Raw genomic sequence first — 19,501 nt, forward strand, 5'->3', positions numbered from 1 at the left:
GCCAATCTTTCCTCATCACTCAAGTCAATGCTAGACCCATTGGTCGTGGCAGGCCCCATCCTCAGTGAAGATGGAGAAAGGCTGGGCTTCATCCCTGTGGCTGTTGTTGCCCCTGGTGACACAAAGAGATGTCCAGCCAGCTGTGCTCCCGACTGTCTGTTCGACACCTACAGAACTGGCCCTGGGGGAGGATGATGATGTCATGTCCTCCCATGTGAGCCTCAAGGACTGACCAAAAAAGTGGCCAGAGATTGTGTGCTCATGAAAGGACAATACACCTGAGTACTTGCCCACTGGTTTTCCCTGCTTCTTGTATGCTGAAAGAACTATCCCTTCCTAAGGATGGCCTGGCCAAGCCCCTCGAACATTCATTCATTCATTCATTCAGTACTTGCTTACTGAGCACACTTCACTGTTATAACAGTTAATCTTCAAAACCAAATGAACTTCAGGGGTATGTGTAGCTACCTAGTGATCTCTATTTTAGAGACAGGAATGAGGATTCCAAAGATTGGGGAATTTGATTGAGGGGCACTCTGCTGGGATACTTTGTACTCTTTCTTAGCCTCTGCTCTTCCACTCACGCTACACTCCACCATCAAGCAAACTCCTACTCGATCTTCTATATCTGGAGCCAATGTTCCTTCTCCAGGAAGCCATCTTTAACTTCTCCAGGAGGAATGCTTTCCTCTCACCTTTGTGTTCCCACAGCACTCAGATCACAGGAGTATTGGACTATAATGATTTTTGTAAATGTCTCTCTTCCCCACCAGACAGTAAGTGCCCCTAGAGGTGGCCTCCACCTGACACATTTTCAGGTCTTGCAACTGGTCTTCTTCCTAACTGGCAGCCTTGGGAAATGCTTCTTAAGGGAGTAAATCAATGAGTGGATGGATGGAATCCTGTATCTCTGAACCCAAATTCCCCATGATTTCCCTCATTTCTCCATTTGTACTTCCCTTTATCATTTGCTTGATTTATTCCATGACCGTTTATTGTCTGCTATGAGCCAGATTCTTTGTTTGAGATTTTAAAAATGGACCAAACACCATCTCTTTCCTTGTGACTTCATAGTCCAAAAAAGCAGATAAATGTGTGAGAAACACTTGCAATGCAGTGAAATAGCAATTGTCATTTATTGGGAATTTATTATGTGCTGGAAATGATACTGAGCACTTTACTGAGAGATGTCTTTTAATTCTCCCAATAACGCCCTGAGCTGGGCATTACTATTACCTCCATTCCACTGATGAGAATTTTAAAATTTAGAGAGGCCTCCAGGCAGAGTGACTGCAGCATCCAGTGTCAATACTCAGCCTATGGGCTTTTATACAAATACTAGTATATACCGAGACTGCCTAAGAGCTGTGAGGATGGGGACCCTGGGGGCAATTGATTTTGCTTGGTAACGTGTCAGAGAAGAGTTGAGTCTTGAAGGAGGAATAGCAGTTCACAAGGAGAGGAGAAGGGTATTCCCAGGAGAAAGACTAGTATATACAAAGGCAAGGAGATGAGAAATAACCTGGCATATTAGGAGCATGTCTAATGCTGACATTTTCAGGTTAGGACAATGCCACGCAGAGGAGTAGGAAGGGTAGGTCCAGGGTTACCAACCATTCAGTTACTATTCTTGCTACCATATGTGCTATCCTGCATCTGTTTGAGCTACGTTCAAATGCAGGGACTCACCTTTCACCCACACCTGGTACTCCGAGGTGGTTTTCTCCTTGTTGTTCAGAATCACGGTGCATTTATATGTCCCTGCGTCATAGACCCGGGCTCGGGGAATAAAATAACTCTCAGTGTTCTCCACGGAGGAGACATTGTGAAATAGCACATCATCCTTATAGAACAGCACCCAGTGCTGAGGCTTGATATGAGAGGTGGTGCTGATGTCTACGATGCATTGCAAGGTAATGTTCTCCCCATTTTGCACCTCTTCTGGTAGGATCTTCATGTGGATGTGGTTGATGGTGAACGCTAAATGCCAAGGAAGGAGAGCAGACACACCTGTTATCTCAGAAACATCATCCTGGTGTCCTTTACCACGTCAAATTGGTATGAGCGCACCCTCTTCAGTGTAGCATCCAGGGGTCCCCATGCCCACAGGGACCAGGCAGGCGATGGCTGTGTGTGGTCCCCATTCTCAAAGAGGCTATCTCTTCAGCATCAGGATCTGGGATTGAGAGCTACTGTGTCTGCCATGATCTGTGAGCCTCCCGTGTCATCGACTTCCATGAAGCGTGAATAAAACAATCAGATATTATAAACATTTCATTTAAATTTTTGAGTGCCTAGTATAGCCAAATGTTTCAAAATCCCCAAAGGCAGATGATATGATGTCTATGTGACAACCCCAAAGAGCCCACAGATAGGTCATTTGAAATAATGCAAGCTTAGAAAGGTGGATGGAGGGGCACCTAGGGGGCTCAGTTGGCTAAGCATCTGCCTTCAGCTCAGGTCATAATCTCAGGGTCCTGCATTGAGCCCTGCATCAGGCTCCCTGCTGGGCAGGGATTCTGCTTCTCCCTCTCCCTCTGTCTCCTCCTCAGCTGGTCATACTCTCTCTCTCTCTAAATAAAATCTTTTCTTTAAAAGTGGATGGATATAATTAATATTAAAAAATTAGGGGGATCCCTGGGTGGCGCAGCGGTTTGGCGCCTGCCTTTGGCCCAGGGCGCGATCCTGGAGACCCGGGATCAAACCCCACATCGGGCTCCCGGTGCATGGAGCCTGCTTCTCCCTCTGCCTCTCTCTCTCTCTCTGTGACTATCATTAAAAAAAAAAAAATTAGGATACTGGTCATTTCTGAAGGGAAGAAGGGGATAGGATCAGGAATACATAGAAAGATACAGAGATGTTCTAATTTCTCCTCTTGCAGAAGTAATCTCTGATTTTAGTTTCTTCCAGCTAGTCTTTACACATCTCTAAGCAAATACAAAGTCTTACTCTCCTCCCCACCACCCCTGCCACACCCATGCCCCCACTCTCCAATCTTTTACATGAGAGGTAGATCTTCATCTACAAAGTTTGGCACCTAACCTGAAGTTTATATGGCCCATGAGGACTTCAGGGGCCAGAGATAGTGTAGGACTGTGGCCACCAGGTATTATAAAGGCAAAACAAGGTCACATGGCTTAAGTAAGGCTCCTAAAGATGTATTCTTATCAGACACATCAAACAGAAAAATATTCATGGATTATGCTTGATGAATGTACATTTATTGGGTCTCCTACATATCCTGAACCTCCTTAGCCTTGAACAGAGGAAGATCTTCAGAAACCTGCATTCTTGGATTACTTTGCTATGGGCCCCCATTGACTTGTATTAACCAAATTAAGTTTGGCACTCTCTCAAAGGATGCTCTTAGGCAGGGACTGAACTGTGTCCCCCCCACCCCAAACACATCCACAACATTCATATATTGAGAACCTAACCCCTAGGACTTTAGAATGTGACTATGCTTGAACATATGGCCTTCAAAGAGGTAATTAAGTTAAAATGGCCCCTAATCCAGTCTGACTGGTGTCCATATAAGAAGAAATCTGGAGAGAGACCAGGGACATGAGCATAGAGGGAATGACCATATGAGAACACAGCAAGAGGGATACCAGGCTCCCTTCTGAGCAGGGATTCTCGATGATGAGGGGCTTGATCCCAGGAGCCCCAGATCATGACCTGAGCAGAAGGCAGATTAACTGACTAAGCCACCCAGGCGCCCCTGGGATGAATTTCTGTGTGCTAAAAGACCCATAGTTTTATTGGCCTGCCCCTACTTTCTTGTCACTCTGATTTCCTCCTTTATTTTCTCCTATTAAACAACAATATGTAATTTTTACAAGTGGTCCCAAAACATTTTTCAAATAAGAAAAGGTACAGCTAGCTAGCTGGCCAGAAATACTGGCAAAGATGGTCTGTCTTTCTTTCTCTTTTAATAAGGTCAAATCTTTCTGAACAATTTAGAATTTGATTTGTCTATAATATGTCTCAGGTTTTAAAATGAATACAACAGTCCCCACCTGTTCCTTTCTTCTGAGCAATTAGTTTAATGAAAAATGGCATCTGACCAGTCCGCAGGATGAAACAAGGTGATTGTTTAAACACAAGTTATTTCCTATAGTATTAATCTTTATAACTCCTTTTTTGTCTCTTCTATTCCTTACTAGTTCCTGGTCTGAGTCGTCTACTTGGTGAGCTCTCAGAACAAAGTTTCTTTGGACCATATTCAATTTCCCATCAGTTAATATGGTCCCTTCTCAGGTAGGGACAGGCAATCTCACTACCCCTTCAGTACCTCCTCATCTTAAACCATGCTGTTTCACACAGTGATTCTAACAGGAGAAGAAAGTAGGTGCAGAGCCAGATTGCCTAGGTCAAATCCCATCGCTGTTCACAAACTGCGTGGCTTTGGCAAGTTCCTGAACTCTGAGTCTCATTTGGCTCATCCATACAATGGACATAATGATACTAAGTATAAATGGAGCCTGAGTTTAAGTACTAGGAACACAGTTCCTGGAATAGATGAAGTGCTTGAGAAATGTTAGCTGGGTTCTGTCAGTCAGAGATACAAAGCCAAACTTGAGTCTTGAGGGCTCTAACACCTCATATCCACTCCCTATTTCTAGCACTTTTTTCAAAAGAAAACCAATTCTTCATTTTCTGGGTTAATTACAGTGACTTCTCCAGACTCCCTGGGTTAGTCACCCACTAGGTCATCAACCTGGATGAAGTGCACACCCGTGGCTGGCTGGTCAGGCCCCAGATTGGGATGCAGACCTGGGTACAGGAAGAAAGCCAGTCAGGCATGCCTGGGGTACATAGCCATTAGCTGGGTGATGCTGGGAGTTCCTTAACCCCTCTAAGCTACCACTTCTCCTACTATAAAATGAGAACACTCGTATCTGCCTTCCCTTGTAGTTGAACAATGACTGAGCCAAGGTGGCCAAGAGCACTGAAGGGGTAGAGCGTGTCCTGCCCAATGCCTGACCCCTGGCTGATGACATTCCCTTCCCTCTTCCTTAGCCTCATCATTCAGTTGACATTCCAGGGGGCTTCCCTGTGCCAGGCATTGCACCTAATACTGGAGGTTCAGAGAAGAGTGGGATCAGCACAGTCTTTGCCCCTTCGGAGCTCACCGTCTGTTGACCCAATTCCTCTCTATTGCAGGCCCTCCAGGCTTAGCACCATCCCTGCCTGGGTCTCTGATTGACCAGACCTAATTCATATCGTTTTTACAGGAGCCCTAAAGGAAACTTGGCTAAAGCATCAGGTGGTTGTTTTTTAGAGAGGATGATATCCACTAGCACAGGCACTTTTGCCAATTTGTTTTTTTCTAAGCAAACAAACACACATCTGCTTAATAAATCAACTCAACTGATTCGCTGGAAGAAACATCACACTCCCATGTCCAGCTGCAACAGACAGGAGAGAAGAAAGGAAGGCAAAATGGAAGAAGGAAAAGCATTTTATGAAATTTATCAGTAATTTTATTGTAAATGTATGAAACCCAGCTCTTTGATGAACACAAAGCCTCATTGATGCAATGCAACAAAAAGCAGTGGCACAGCTTTTAACACCACAACCACCGCCACCTCCACCACCACCACCCTTGTGGTAGACAGCCTTCAAATGGCCCCCAGTGAGGCTTGCCTTCTGGTATTCACATCAGCATGTAATCCCTTCCCACATCATCCCAGGGTTGGTTTTGCAACCAAAAATACCGAAGTATTGGTTTGTTGCTTCTGAAATTAGGTTATAAAAGACGTTGCAGCTTTTGTCTTGAACACTTTTCCTTTTTCAGGATCGCTCATTCTGTGCAGTCATGAGCATCCCTCTGGAAAGGCCCATATGGTGAGGAACAGTTGAATGACTGAGCTTCAAGGCAAATCCCCTCAGTCTCCAACAAGCCCTCCATTCACTGTAATCCTGACCAGTATTCTATGGGCAACTGCCTGACAGGCCTGGAGCCAGAACTCCCAGATTCTTAACTCTCGGAAGCTGTAAGGTAATAAATTGTTATCTTAAGCCACTAAACTTGGCGGGTAATTTGTTAGGCAGCAATATACCACCCAACTGATCTTCAATTCAAAAATAGATTATTAAGATAATGTAGAAAACATTGTCCTCTTTGTGAATCAACTGTTCAGGAACAGCCAAGCTGGATTACCGTGTACAGGTCTCACTATTTACACAATAGAGTGAGTGTGCACACCTGGGCCCCCTGGAGGTTCATGAATGGGCAGTAGGGGGCCCCTGAACCATCTACAAGTATAGGCAAGTATGCATTTTTTATGGGAGGGGTGGGAAGGTGGAGAGGATCCACAGCTTTCTTCTCTGAGCACCAAATATTCAGAACCATTGTGATGAAAGTTTGGAGTTAGGCAGCAGCCTAAAGAGGTCAGATATTTTTAAGCTGGACAGATGAAGGCTGATGGAGGGGGGTCCACGGTAACAAAGTCATCACAGCACAGATAAGGCCCCCATGGACCATTGTGCCAAATCCCCAGACCTTAAAGGAAGGGGCCTGCTTCCCTGTACCTCGAGCCACCATCAGCGGATGCTGATGCTCCTTGGGAAGATGAGGCATCATGACTCAGCCAGCCTCTTGGCCAACCTGGAAATGACTCAGAAAGGGGGGAAGAGAGCCTCCCGCCCCTGCCCACCCACCGTTGTCAGGAAAATCACAGGGAGCCAGTTAGCACAGAGCCCCTCATGAACTCTGGTGCTCAGCAGAGAATGTGCTGACCCATCTCATCTGAATCTCAAGTCTGTCCAAGTTCCGTTTGGGTTCCCTTCAGTGAAGCATTTACTGAGCACCTGTGTCAGATGCTGGGATTACGAGGTAAATAAGAAATAATCCCTGGAGTCCTAAATCATACAGCTGGTAGGGATCCAGATAACTGAAGTACAATGCTATCCACACCAAGAGGAAGAGTGGCTCAGGAGAGGCAAAGGAAATTCTGCTTCATCTTCACCTAGGAAGTGGCCTCTGGACCAGCCTTGGACAAGGCCAAGAACATGTGGTGGGATGCTCCGGGTACAACAGCGTGTACCAGGCACAGGGGCATGAGAAATCATAGGTTTGATATTTTCACGGTGAGCATCTTTGCTGCAAGCATTTTCACTGCATGACTATTTGCTGTAAAGCCGTTTTGCCATAAAAGAGAAAATCACAAAATATAAAAGAGGGACATTCATTAAAGAGGACAATGAGTAATGGAAAATGAGTAACAAAATTAGAAAGCTATTGTAAACTACAAAATAATCGAATACATTCAACATGTGTGTAGATTCATGGCAATTCTATGCAAATAACTGATTGTATTTTATGGATTGTACCTAAGCACATGTCTCCAAATCTTTCGTTCATAGAATTATCCTTGTTTTTTTTTTTTTCTCTTGCTGATGGATCTCTTCATTTTTTTTTCTTTTTTTTTACTAAAGTTCCTTCCTCATTAAGAGAGGTATAGTTCCAGGGTACCTGTCTGCCTCAGTCAGTGGAGCTTTTGACTCCTGATCTCAGGGTCATGAGTTCAAGCCCCACAATAGGTGTAAAGATTACTTAAAAATAAAATCTTAAGGCACGCCTGGGTGGCTCAGTGGTTGAGCATCTGCCTTTGGCTCAGGTCTGATCCTGGGGTCCTGGGATCAAGTCCCACATCAGGTTTCATGCAGGGAGCCTGCTTCTCCCTCTGCCTGTGTCTCTGCCTGTGTCTCATGAATAAATAAATAAAATCTTTAAAATATAAAAATAAAATCTTAAAAAAATACAAACAAAAAAGAAGTAGTTTCCAAATACTAGAATGCATATTTGTAACAGAACTTTGTACTACATTGTGAAGGTGTTACCGCCTCCTACACTGTTGTTTGTTCTTGGCATACTGTCATGTGTCCACAGATAGATGTTCCAAAGTTCCATGGGAAATGTGAGTTCAAAACTCTGCACCACTGTGTAGACCACATGAGGACTAAGATTGAAATAATACAAAAATGGAGCACATGTCAACAGAGAAATGAAACCAAACTCAACTAGTTGATAAAACCAACAAAATGTCAACCAGTTATTTAATTTTTCAAGGCCAAATTGCCTTACAGCCTATTAGTTATGCAATGAAAATGCTTACAACAAAGATGTTCATGGCAAAACTACCTAGAACCAAGAAATCAATGCATTCTGGGCATGTGCAGTTACAGGAACCAGACTGTGGGGCCTGAGGGGGAAGGTGGGTCAGGTAGGAGGTGCCAGAAATAGAGGGCCAAGCTGGGCCTGCCTAAGGGTATTTGGGTGGGGTATGGGAAGGAGGTGACAGGATGACACCTGAGCTTTAAAAAGATCACTAAGGGCTGGCGGGAGAGACATCCCAGACCATGTCGTTCAGGTGATAGCCCAGGAGGGACTGGTAGAAGGGGTAGACTGGAGAACACCAAGGAAGAGGGTCCAGAAGGCCAAGAAAGGAAGCTTCAAGCAGAGGCAGCACAAGGGTCTGGATAGCTATGGGCTGGGAATGTTCATGGCATTTGTTTATTACAAGGTCCTTGACGACCCCTTAGTGAGAAAATTCTAGTGGCAGGGAGGTGTGGGGGCTAAAGCCAGGGTCCTAAGTGAGGGCAGACTGAGAGCTGGGGCAGGAGAGACGACAGCTATAAACCAGCCTTGAGAGAAGTTTGAGGAACAGAGTGGATACACAGAGGGACACAAGATAATGGAAGGAGGTGGGTTGTTCATGATTTTTCTTTTTCCTATAAGAACAAGAGCTACCCATTGTGTTCGTAGACAGAGGAGAAAGAGCCAAAAGGGGGTGGGGGATAGAGATACTAAAAGTGGGGTGGGGGCTGAAGAAATGATAGAGCGAGATTGGGGCGGGAATGCTGTGAGTGATGGGCTCAGAGCCCAGGTGGACGGACTGGCCCCCCTGATACCTCTGAAGCTGGGAGGGAAGCTGGAAGGATGGGTGGGGAGGCAGATAAGCCTGCAGCTGGGGCAGGGCGGGAAATAGAGGGAGTTCCCTCCAGACAGCAGTGTTTTCTAGGTGAAGATGAAGCTGAGGTCATCTGCTGAGGCAAGAGGGCTGGGGTTGGGTGGGGGAGCCTGGGATAAAAGGAAGAGAAAGAAAGGGCCAAGGCTAACCCAGGACCTGGATCACAGAGCAGGCGATGTGGGGCCAGCCGGCAGATTATGCATGTTAACGTGTCATCAGCATGATCTTGGGTGACCAGAGGAATGGGAGACTTGGTCCTAGCGCCCATGCTGCTAACACCCAGTTGACCACATGCAGGTACCTCATGGTTTCTGTGCCTCAGTTTCCTCAAGTGTAAAACAAGGTGGAGGCCCGAGGAAGCAGCGAGAGAGGCTTCCTGTTCCAAGTCCTGCAGTTCTGAGGTCTTCCCTGGAGGTACAAAGGCCTTTCTCCAGGAGCCCTGGGAAAGGAGCAATTTACTTCCATGTGAGGTGGGGAAGGTGGGAGAGACTGGAGGTCCTGGGAAGCAGAGGCCCAGCAGCCTGTGTGTTTGTAGGGCGTGGTATGGATGGTAGCTGGGGTATGTGGGCAGCCGTGGACAGACCGGGGTGACGCAGGGACCGTGATCATGAAGGATTGTGAAGGAGGGCTAGGACCAGATAGTAAACTATTGTTAGTCATCATATGCCTCCTTTTATCTAATCTTATCCTCATACCAACTCTGTGGGATCAATTCTCTTATCATCCCCATTTTACAGATTGGGAAAAAGGCTCAAAGGGGCAAAGTGAAGGCAGCTCTAAAGATCTAAGTTTGGCCTATGGCCCTAGACACAGAGGCATATTCCAGACAGTGGAGGTTCTAATGCTGATGCCCTGCTAACTGGCTCTCACTTGGTCCAGTTGGTTATTTCTCTGAGGCACAGAGACATCATTGGTTTAGTAGGATGCTGACCAAGATAGTGGATATAAAGCTTCCACCGGTTGCCATGGGGGTCACATGCCCGCCAAAGCACATGCACACTGGGGTAGGAGACCAGCAGACTGGCTTTGCTCATGGCCTCTCCAGGGAGCCACTGCTTAAAGCTTGGACTCAGCAAACCAGCATCATCCATGTACATAATCTCCAAAGAGCTATACAATTGTCCACAACCCAGTCACCCCCATTCTTTTGTGAAGTAAAGTGACCTCTGATAAGGGGAATCCTAGGCAGCCCTGGTAGCCCAGCGGTTTAGCACCACCTTCGGCCCGGGGTGTGATCCTGGAGACCCAGGATCGAGTCCCATGTCAGGCTCCCTGCATGGAGCCTGCTTCTCCCTCTGCCTGTGTCTCTGCCTCTCTCTGTCTCTCTCTTTGTCATGAATAAAGAAAGAAATAAGTAAATCTTTAAAAAAAAAAAAAAAGATAAGGGGACTCCTGTTCTGTGGGCTCTCAGCCCCCAGACACAGCCGAGCATCTTAAAGATTCAAAATTAGCTCTAAAATGGATGATAAACCAGACTTTAAAGATAGGTAGAAGACCTGCCGCCCCCTCCCTGCTGGCTTTGCACAAGCGCAAAATATTAGAGATGTAATCATGGCCTCACAGGTCAATGGGAAATGAAATCCAATTATCTGTTTTAGATCATTTAAAGGAAAAAGTCATAACAATTTAAATTATTCTCTGTCCTCCTGAATCTAACAGATTAATTACCTCTCATTTGTGATTAAAAACAATGGGGGATGGAGAATATGAAAATAAGACATTTATGGTAAAAAAAAAAAACAAATTATGGAACCACTCCTTTTTTTCACTTCCCCAATCCAAACAAGTATCAATTCACTAGTTTCTAGAAAAAAATCATATGCAACTTCTAGAACATGCTGATTAGAATTTGACTTAGAACAAGTGTTTTATTCTAAAAGCCTTCTAAAAATGCCAGAAGGGAGTAAACTTTAGCTCTGAACTGGAATGTTTTTCTCAGTTGTTATAAACATTAAACCCAAGCAATTTGATGTGAGTTGTAAGAATCACGAAAAGACACAGGGAAGCGAAGTAGAAACTTTACAACTTACGGTTTTCTTGTCCTTCAAGGCTTGGACCTGGAAACAACAGAAGAAATATGTTGATGACATTAGCTTGGATTCTCGTGAAGTTTAAGTAATGTGGGAAGAGAATAAAAACTCACAAAGTAGAAGTATCAGCAGAGCTCCTAGCCACATCTTGCCCTCTTGGGTCCACTCCAGTTGCATCTTGAGAGTGAACTTCGGGCAGTTAGTTCTGCCTTTGGGCCATGCCCCTGGGGCAGAAGGCACTTCCCACGTGGCCCAGATAAATCCGCCCTGTGAAAGTAGAGAAACCACTCTGGTAACTTCTCCCGGCGCCACAGAGAGAGACAGGCTCTAGTGCTTGGTCAGGTAATGGCAGCCATTGCTGGGAACTGGGAACAATGAAGCATGGGCCAGCCTGATATCTCCTCAGGAAATGACTGGCCTTCCTGAGGGACCACAACGCAGACTCTTTGTTTTAAAGGCACAAGTGACATTTGCCTTTCATGCCCCTGACCACCTCCTCCCCCCCACCCCCCCACTTGTCTCACCTGGATTTGGAGCCCCTTCTCATGGCAGGGTGAGAGTTCTTTCCCCTTTCCATCCTCTACCCAAAGGACACCCAACGAGATCTCTTGATTTTTTCCTGGGCACATCTCCCCCACCCCTCACCCTCCCAACCCTGCCGCTCAGGGGCCTCTTTCCACACAGTGTAAGTCTGGACCTCCTGCCTTCCCTGGCAATGCTATAGGACAGGGCTGACTTTTCCAGAAAACTGCAGGTTCATCAGACAGACCTGCTGCCTTGGCAAACTCAGCTTGGAACTTGCTGTACCCAGGAGGCTCTCCCTGGCTTCTGCAGTTGGTTTTAGTGTGGATAAAGACAACCCTCCGAGGTATGCATGCTTTCTGGTGGGCCCCTCTAGCCTGTACCTTTATTTTTTATTTTTTAAGTAGGCTGGGGCTTAAACTCATGACCCTGGGATTTGAGCCAGCCAGGCCCCCCAGGCTATACCTTTAAATATACACAGTATATCAGGCCACTGGGTGCTTCCTAAGATAAATATCAGTTCTTTTCACTCCTCTGCTTGAAATTGTGATAGCTCCCTACTGCCCTCCACAGAAAGTCTGTTTACAATCCTTCACAATCCAGCGGTTGCTTACCTCTCCAGCCAGGTCTCTCACCAATTTCCTGGCCCTTACATTCTGATTGCTATTATTTATAGTTCCCATCACATGTTTGTGCCTTTGTCTTTGCTGTTCTCCTGCCTGGAGGACTCTTCCCTCTCTCCTTTTCTGGCCTATTCCTACCCACTCATTGTAACTCAGTTTAGGCATCCACTCTTCCAGAATTCTCTCCTGTCTCCCCCACACTGAGCTGCCCTTCCTCTGCATTCCCCTCTGCATTCCTCACCTCCCTAGTCTTCCGTCTGTGAGACACCTTCTACAGTGTGTCATAATGGCCTGTCCTCCCCCAAGTGGACTGCTGCCTGCATGATGACAGGGACAGTGCGTGGTACCTAGTAGATGATCAAAAAAGGCTCAGTGGGTTAAGCGATCTACTCTTGATTGTGGCTCAGGTCATGGTCTCAGGGCCGTGAGATCAAGCCATGCATCGGCTCCACGCTCAGCTGGAGCCTGCTTGGGATTCTTCTCTCTCTGTCTCACCTTCTGCCCCTCTCCCTGCCTCGTGGGTGCTCGCCCTCTCTCTCTTTCTAAAAACAAAAACAAAAACATGTTAGTAGAGTAGATGATTGGGTGAATGAAGATAAGTTAACAATATTGTTTGAATTAGATTATTACTTCCTTGAGGTCAGAGAGCAGTAAATGCTACCCTCTGATACTGCCACCAGTAAAGCTAAGTCAGATTGGAATGGGTACAATGGAAACCAAAGAATTCTCTGTCATAGGGCAAATACCCAGAAGTGATAGTTTCCAGCTAGAAGACAACTCCTCTCTGATCTATGGTTCAGTGGAAGTTGTGAGAAGAGCTATTGAAGAGCCATGCAGCATAAAAGAATTTTTTCTATTGTTTCATTTATTGGTGTTGTTTTGTATTCTTTATTCCCCACTGTAAACTCTCTTCTTCCATAACTGCTGGAAATCACCCCCACCCATCTACCAAATTTCTATTTGGCAAGAAAAAAGAAACACCATGAGTCCTAAAACAGACGTTGGCTTCAAAGATAACTTTCACATACCGTAGAGTAACCAACTTTTACTTCTTAAAGTAAACGTTCAAGCAATGGTGGTGAATGCCCCACCCGATGCCCCTAAGTCCCAAAGTAAACTTCTAAGCCTTAGTCATTGTTTCCTATACAATGCTAATAGTTTTAGAACGCCATGAGAAAATAAAACTTCATTTCAAAATAAGTGTTAATATTTTAAAAGAAAAGTAGAAAAAAACTGTATCCCGTCACTCACACCACCTACCCAGAATAAATTTCAAATGGACCAACCATCTGAAAGTACAAATGAAACCACAGGAGTTCTAGAAGAGAACATGAAAGAATTCCTCATGACCCTGGAATGGCGAAGGCTAGTTGAACTCTGATTTTAACCAGAAATTATAAAAGACTGACAAATTATACTCCACGAAAAAAAGAGTTCTACTCCCTCCACCCCCCGCCCCCCAAAAGAAATTTCAGTCAAGAGAAAAAATACAAACTGGAAAAAACATTTGCGGTTTACATTATAGACAAAGAGCTAACCTATATAACATGTCAACTAATATGTAAGCCCTGTAATGTCCACCCCACAACCCACCATCCCTCATTGCAAACACCTGCTTTCCGTCATTATAGGCTCATTTGCATTCATAGAATTTTATAAAAATGGGAATTATACAGTACGTACTGTGGGGCGGTGTCTATCTTCTTTCAATCAGCATAGTCAAATATTAATTTCTTTTGATTGCTGAGTAGGTATTTCATTGCATGAATATATCACGGTTTATCATTATTTGTTAATGAACATTTGGGGTTGTTTCCAATTTTGAGCCAATAGAGAGAGCTGCTGTGAACAGGCCTTTGTATGGGCATACACTTTCATTTCTCTTGGGTAAATCCCCAGGAGCAGGATGCCTCGATTGGATAGTAGGTGTACGTTTAATATTTCAAGAAACTGCCAAATTGTCCTCCAAAGTGGCTACACCATTTGACATCCCTGCCAGCGATGTATGAGAGTTCTGGTTTCTTCACGTGTGACCATGGCAGGTCCTTGGGATCTCCAAGCAACAGAGGCCAAACTGGAAGTTCCAGATGAGGGTTTTATTGGGGCTTATGTTAGAGCTCAAGGGAGACAGCACAAAGGAAAGGGCCCCTCATGCTGGCTCTCTGAACAAAGGTCAGGGAAATTTTGTAAAGAGGCTGAGGCGGAAAATGAGTGCCAGTAACAGGTAAAGGCCGGAGAGATGCAGGAAGTTAGGTACACAGGGCAGTGGACGGGATGTGCTTTGTCATGCATCGTTGTCTCTTTGGCATATTAAGTCTCCACCAGGGTGTGATTTTTAGTACTATAATGAGGGGGAAGTCGGTGAAAGTTCAGCACCGGGGCCCACCTTAGCACAGACTCGTTGGGTTCAGTCTTCACCAGTCTTGGTAGTGGAGTCCCCCCTATGGTGAGCACACTAACCGGGTCTCTTTTTAGGACTGTAAGAGCTGGGTAAGCCATGCTGAAGAATCTCCCGAACAAGTCTGATACATGATTTTCATGTTAATTGTAAGTGTAAAATTTCCTCTTGCAGGGGAAACCTGGATTGCTTTGCTTTTTCTGTGAGGAGGTGATATTCCACTTAAACATTCCAACCCTGAAAGCTCAAATGGCACAAGCAATTTTCACTTTTGAAATTAAACTTTTTTCCCACGTCGGGCTCCCTGCATGAGGCCTGCTTCTCCCTCTGCCTGTCTCTGCCTCTCTGTGTGTGTGTTTCTCATGAATAAATAAATAAAATCTTTAAAATAAAAAAAAAGAAATGAAACTTTTTTATAACGTAAGTGCATGGCAAAAGGCTATGTAACCATCTTACACTTTAAGACAAATATTCTTTTATTTCTGTTAAACTGAATATACAATTAAGGTTCCCCAGGCAACCAACTTTTGCTTATAACTACAATTTAATTTCACATTAACAAAACACAGACGGTGAAAAGACGACTTTGTGAAGATCTAAATACAATAATAAATAAAATAATTTATACAAGAAAGAAAACAAACAAACCTGCATCTACGTTCCTGTAAGATTCACTAGTTGACAGGCACAGGGGTTCAACCACCAAGGAATGCTGGACTTTGCCCTCTGGCTAGAGGGCATTGGAGTCCAGCCCTGCTCTGTCTCAATTTGGACTGTTCTAGATCCTCACCTTTCCCTTATGAATTTTAAAATCCAATTCTTGGGTTGCATGGGTGGCTCAGTGGTTGAGCATCTGCCTTCAGGTCAAGTTGTGATCCCGGGGTCCTGGGAGCCAGGGATCACATCCTGACGTCGGGCTCCCCACGGAGGAGAGCCTGCTTCACTCTCTGCCTATGTCTCTGCCCTCTCTCTGTGTCTCTCACGAATAAATAAATAAAATCTTTTTAAAAATTGAAGCATGTAAATGGAATGTTTTCTAGTTCACCTTTCAAAAAAAAATCATAAATTGAGTGGCTTTTTACATGTGTGTGGCCCTCACATCTCCCACTCCTTGCCCTGTGTCCTTAGTGGACTCCTTAAACAGGAGAAAAAAAAAAAAGTTCCTCAAATGTTTTTCCTCTCTTCTCCCTCTTCTTGGTAAAAGGGAATTGAAGGAACACAGAGTGGTTTTAACTGTGCTGTGCTTCTGGCTTCCAATGCCAGGGAAGTCACACACAAATCTGGAACACAGCAATTCATTAACTGCAGGAAAAAACTGTCTGCTGTAATAAACCTCAGGAAGTGCTTTTTCTGAGAAGCCAGGGGTGGGGTCGGGAAAGAGTCGGGGAGGAGGCAGCAGGTCAGAGAACTACAGTGCCAGCCATGGCTGATCACCCATCTCTTTCATGACCACAGTGATGGGAAAGAAGGTATTGGCCATTCTTCCAGCCTGTGGCTGCAGGTCTGATAACAGTAAACTCGGCGAGTTGATGAGCAGGACTAAGCCCTCATTCATTGGATTTCGAAGTCACCACAATGGAAGACTAAGCCTGGTTGTTCCAGTCCCTTCTCTGCAGTTGAATAGCTTTTGCATTTTGATGTTCACGTTCCTTGCCTGTAAAATGCAGATAATACGCCCATTCTACCCATTTCACAGACTTGTTCTGAAGATCAAAGGAGAGCCAGCATTTGAAAGCATAGGTAACCAGCAGGGCACAATGGGAATATAACAATAGTTAGAGCTCTGGTTTGGGCCCCAGCTCACCTGATCTGAATTGCTCTGGCAACTCAACTCAACTTAACTTAATGAGCCCAAGGGGAGGGGCCCAAAGGCCCTAATTCAATGCCCACCCAGGTTGCTGGCCTCATAGCCCCAGGTGGTCCCTCCCAGAGATGGGCAGCTAGGCAAAATGGAGGCAGGCAGAAACCTTGTAGGGGTGGGGAGAGAGGGTCAGTGCTGTTTCATCCCCTGCTAGAGGCCCCTCTTCCCCACCCCCACCCCCAGTGACAGGGGACAAAGTTGTATTATAACTCATAGCTGTATGCAGTTTTGTCTTCAAGGGAAGTTTCCTCCATTAAAAAAAGTTTAATTATATGTTACAACTGCATTGGCACAAGCAAGAATGTATTAGAGTTATACTTACATGAAAACATCTCTTTGGAGCACCTGGGTGGCTCAGTGGTTGAGCATCTGCCTTTTTTTTTTTTTTTAGATTTTATTTATTTATTCTTGAGAGATAGAAGGAGAGACAGAGCCAAAGACACAGGCAGAGACAGAGCCAGAGACACAGGCAGAGGGAGAAGCAGGCTCCATGCACCGGGAGCCCGACGTGGGATTCGATCCCGGGTCTCCAGGATCGCGCCCTGGGCCAAAGGCAGGCGCCAAACCGCTGCGCCACCCAGGGATCCCGAGCATCTGCCTTTGACTCAAGTCGTGATCCCGGGGTCCTGGGGTCAAGTCCCGCATCAGGCTCCCAATGGGGAGCCTGCTTCACTTCTCCCTCTGCCTATGTCTCTGTCTCTCACGAATAAATAATTTTTAAAAAATCTTAAAAAAAGAAAAGAAAACATTTCTTTGACCTAAAGTTCTTTTTTATTCTTCTGATTAAAAAACAACTTTCTTCATGGGCCCCTAAAAATATCATGGACCCTGACACTGTGCTCCCTGGGTCTAATGGACAAGTCAGCCCTGATAGCAAATCAGCTACACAACAGTGTAAGGGGCCAAGGAGTCTGCTGTGTTCTGCTCTGAGCTACCCAGGCATTAGCCTGGGAATAGGGCCAAGAGCACCACCATGTCTCAGGTGCCCAAAATGAAAACACTCTACGGGTATTTGTGTATTCTGTTCCCCAAAGTACAACCAACAAAATGAAAATTAGATGAATTGGACTTTGCTGAAATTACAAACTTGTTTGGTAAAGGACACCATCAAGAAATTGAAAGGCAATTCACAGAATGGAAGGAAATATTTGGAAATCATCTGATAAGGATCCGGAATATATAAAGAGCTCTGATGACTCAACAACAAAAAGACCACCATTTAAAAAAAATAGGCAAAAGACTTGAATAAATATTTGGCCAAAAAATATATAAAAAGATGCTCAACATCATTAATCATTTCAGGATTGTGAATCAAAACCACGATGAAATATCACTTCATATCCAGTAGAATAACTATAATTAAAAAGACAAACAATAATGAGTGTTGGTGAGCAAGCGGAGAAACCGGAACCCTCATTCATGGCTGGTACGATTGCAAAATGATGCAGCCACTTTGGAAAGCAGTCTGGCAATTCCTCAAAAGGTTAAAAATAGAGTTGCCATGTGACCCAGCAACAATTCCATTCTTTTTTTTTAAAAAAAGATTTTATTTATTTATTCATGAGACACACAGAGAGAGAGAGAGAGAGAGAGAGAGAGAGAGGCAGAGACCCAGACAGAGGGAGAAGCAGGCTCCTTGTAGGGAGCCTGATGCGGGACTTGATCCCCAGACCTGGGATCTCGCCCTGAGCCCAATGCAGACACTCAACTGCTGAGCCACCCAGGCGTCCCAACAATTCCATTCTTAAGTATAAACCCAAAGGAAATGAAAACATGTTTACACAAATACATGCGAATGTTTATAGCAGGATTATTAATAATATCCAAAAAAGAAGAAATGCAAATGTCTACCACTTGATAATAGATGAACAAAATGTAGTATATCCATACAATAGAATATTATTTGTCAGAAAAAAGAATGAAATATGGATGAAACTTGCTACAAAATAGGATGAGTCTTGAAAATGTCATGGTCTAAGTGAAAGAAGCCACACATGAAAGGCCACATATTATATGATTCTATTTATATGAAATGTCCAAAATAGTCAAATCTCTAGAGACAGAAGTAGATGAGTAGTTTCTGAGGACCAGGGGAGTTGGAGGAAATAAGAGTGACTGCTAAAGGGGGGGAGTTTCTTTGTAGGGGTGATTAAAAAGTTCTAACACTTTGGCACCTGGGTGGTGCAGTCGGTTAAGCATCTGACTCTTGGTTTCAGCCCAGGTGGTGGGATCAGGCCCCGTGTCCAACTGCATGCTTAGAGGGGAATCTGCTTGAGATTCTCTCTCTCCCTCCTCCTCTGACCCTCCTGCTTGTGCACTGTCTCTCAAATAAAAAAGAAGAAGGCATTGAAAAAGTATTCTAAAAGTAGTGTGGTGATAGTTGCACAATCCTGTCAGTGATGAAAGACCACTGAATTGTACACTTTAAGCAGTTGGATGGTATGGTGTGTGAAATATGTCTCCATAAAGCTGTTATTTTAAAAATCCTAGGAGGTAGGGGTGTCTTAGTTTCTTGTGTCTACTATAACAAATCCCCACCAATTTGGTGACTTAAGACAACAGAAACTTATTCTCTCACAGTTCTGGAGGGCAGAAATACAAAATCAGTACCCCTGGACCAAAATCAAGGTGTCTGCAGGGCCATATATCCTTCAGAGGCTTCTGGGGGCTCCCAGCATCCGTGGCCGCATCACACCCATCTTCAAGGCCAGCATCTTCCAAGGTTTCTCTGTTTCATCTTCTCATCACGTTCTTCCCTGTATGTCAAGTCTCCCTCTGCCTTTCTCTCTCTTTTTAAAAAGATTTTATTTATTTATTTATTTGAGAGAGAGAGAGAAAGAGAAAGAGTGAGCACAAGCAGGGATAGGGGCAGAGGGAGAGGGAGAAGCAGACTACCTGCTGAGCAGGGAACCCAACTTGGGGCTCCATCCCAGGACCCTAACTAGGGGCTCAGTCCCGGGACCCTGGGATCATGACCTGAGCCAAAGGTAGAGGCTTAACCGACTGAGCCACCTAGGCGCCCCTCTGCCTCTCTTTTAAGGACACTTGTGATGGCATATAGGGCCCGCCCAGACAATTCAGGATAATCT

The 19,501-nt window shown here is 44.9% G+C and overlaps 1 protein-coding gene across 2 annotated transcripts in view; it reads right to left on the reverse strand.

The window, feature by feature from the left end:
- PECAM1 (platelet and endothelial cell adhesion molecule 1) overlaps window positions 1-11,388 on the reverse strand; it is a 52,656-nt gene extending 41,268 nt beyond the window's left edge. For both annotated transcript variants that reach the window (XM_041724604.1, XM_041724603.1), the window contains exons 1-3: window positions 11,122-11,388; window positions 11,009-11,035; window positions 1,690-1,980 (exon numbers count right to left, since the gene is read on the reverse strand). In XM_041724604.1, coding sequence (XP_041580538.1) covers window positions 1,690-1,980; window positions 11,009-11,035; window positions 11,122-11,185 — 382 coding nt within the window. In that variant the 5' untranslated portion in view covers window positions 11,186-11,388. The remainder of the gene's footprint in view (window positions 1-1,689; window positions 1,981-11,008; window positions 11,036-11,121) is intronic.
- Between the last annotated feature and the right edge of the window lie 8,113 nt (window positions 11,389-19,501).

Source organism: Vulpes lagopus, chromosome 12, assembly GCF_018345385.1.
Source record: "Vulpes lagopus strain Blue_001 chromosome 12, ASM1834538v1, whole genome shotgun sequence".
Lineage (NCBI taxonomy): Eukaryota > Metazoa > Chordata > Mammalia > Carnivora > Canidae > Vulpes > Vulpes lagopus.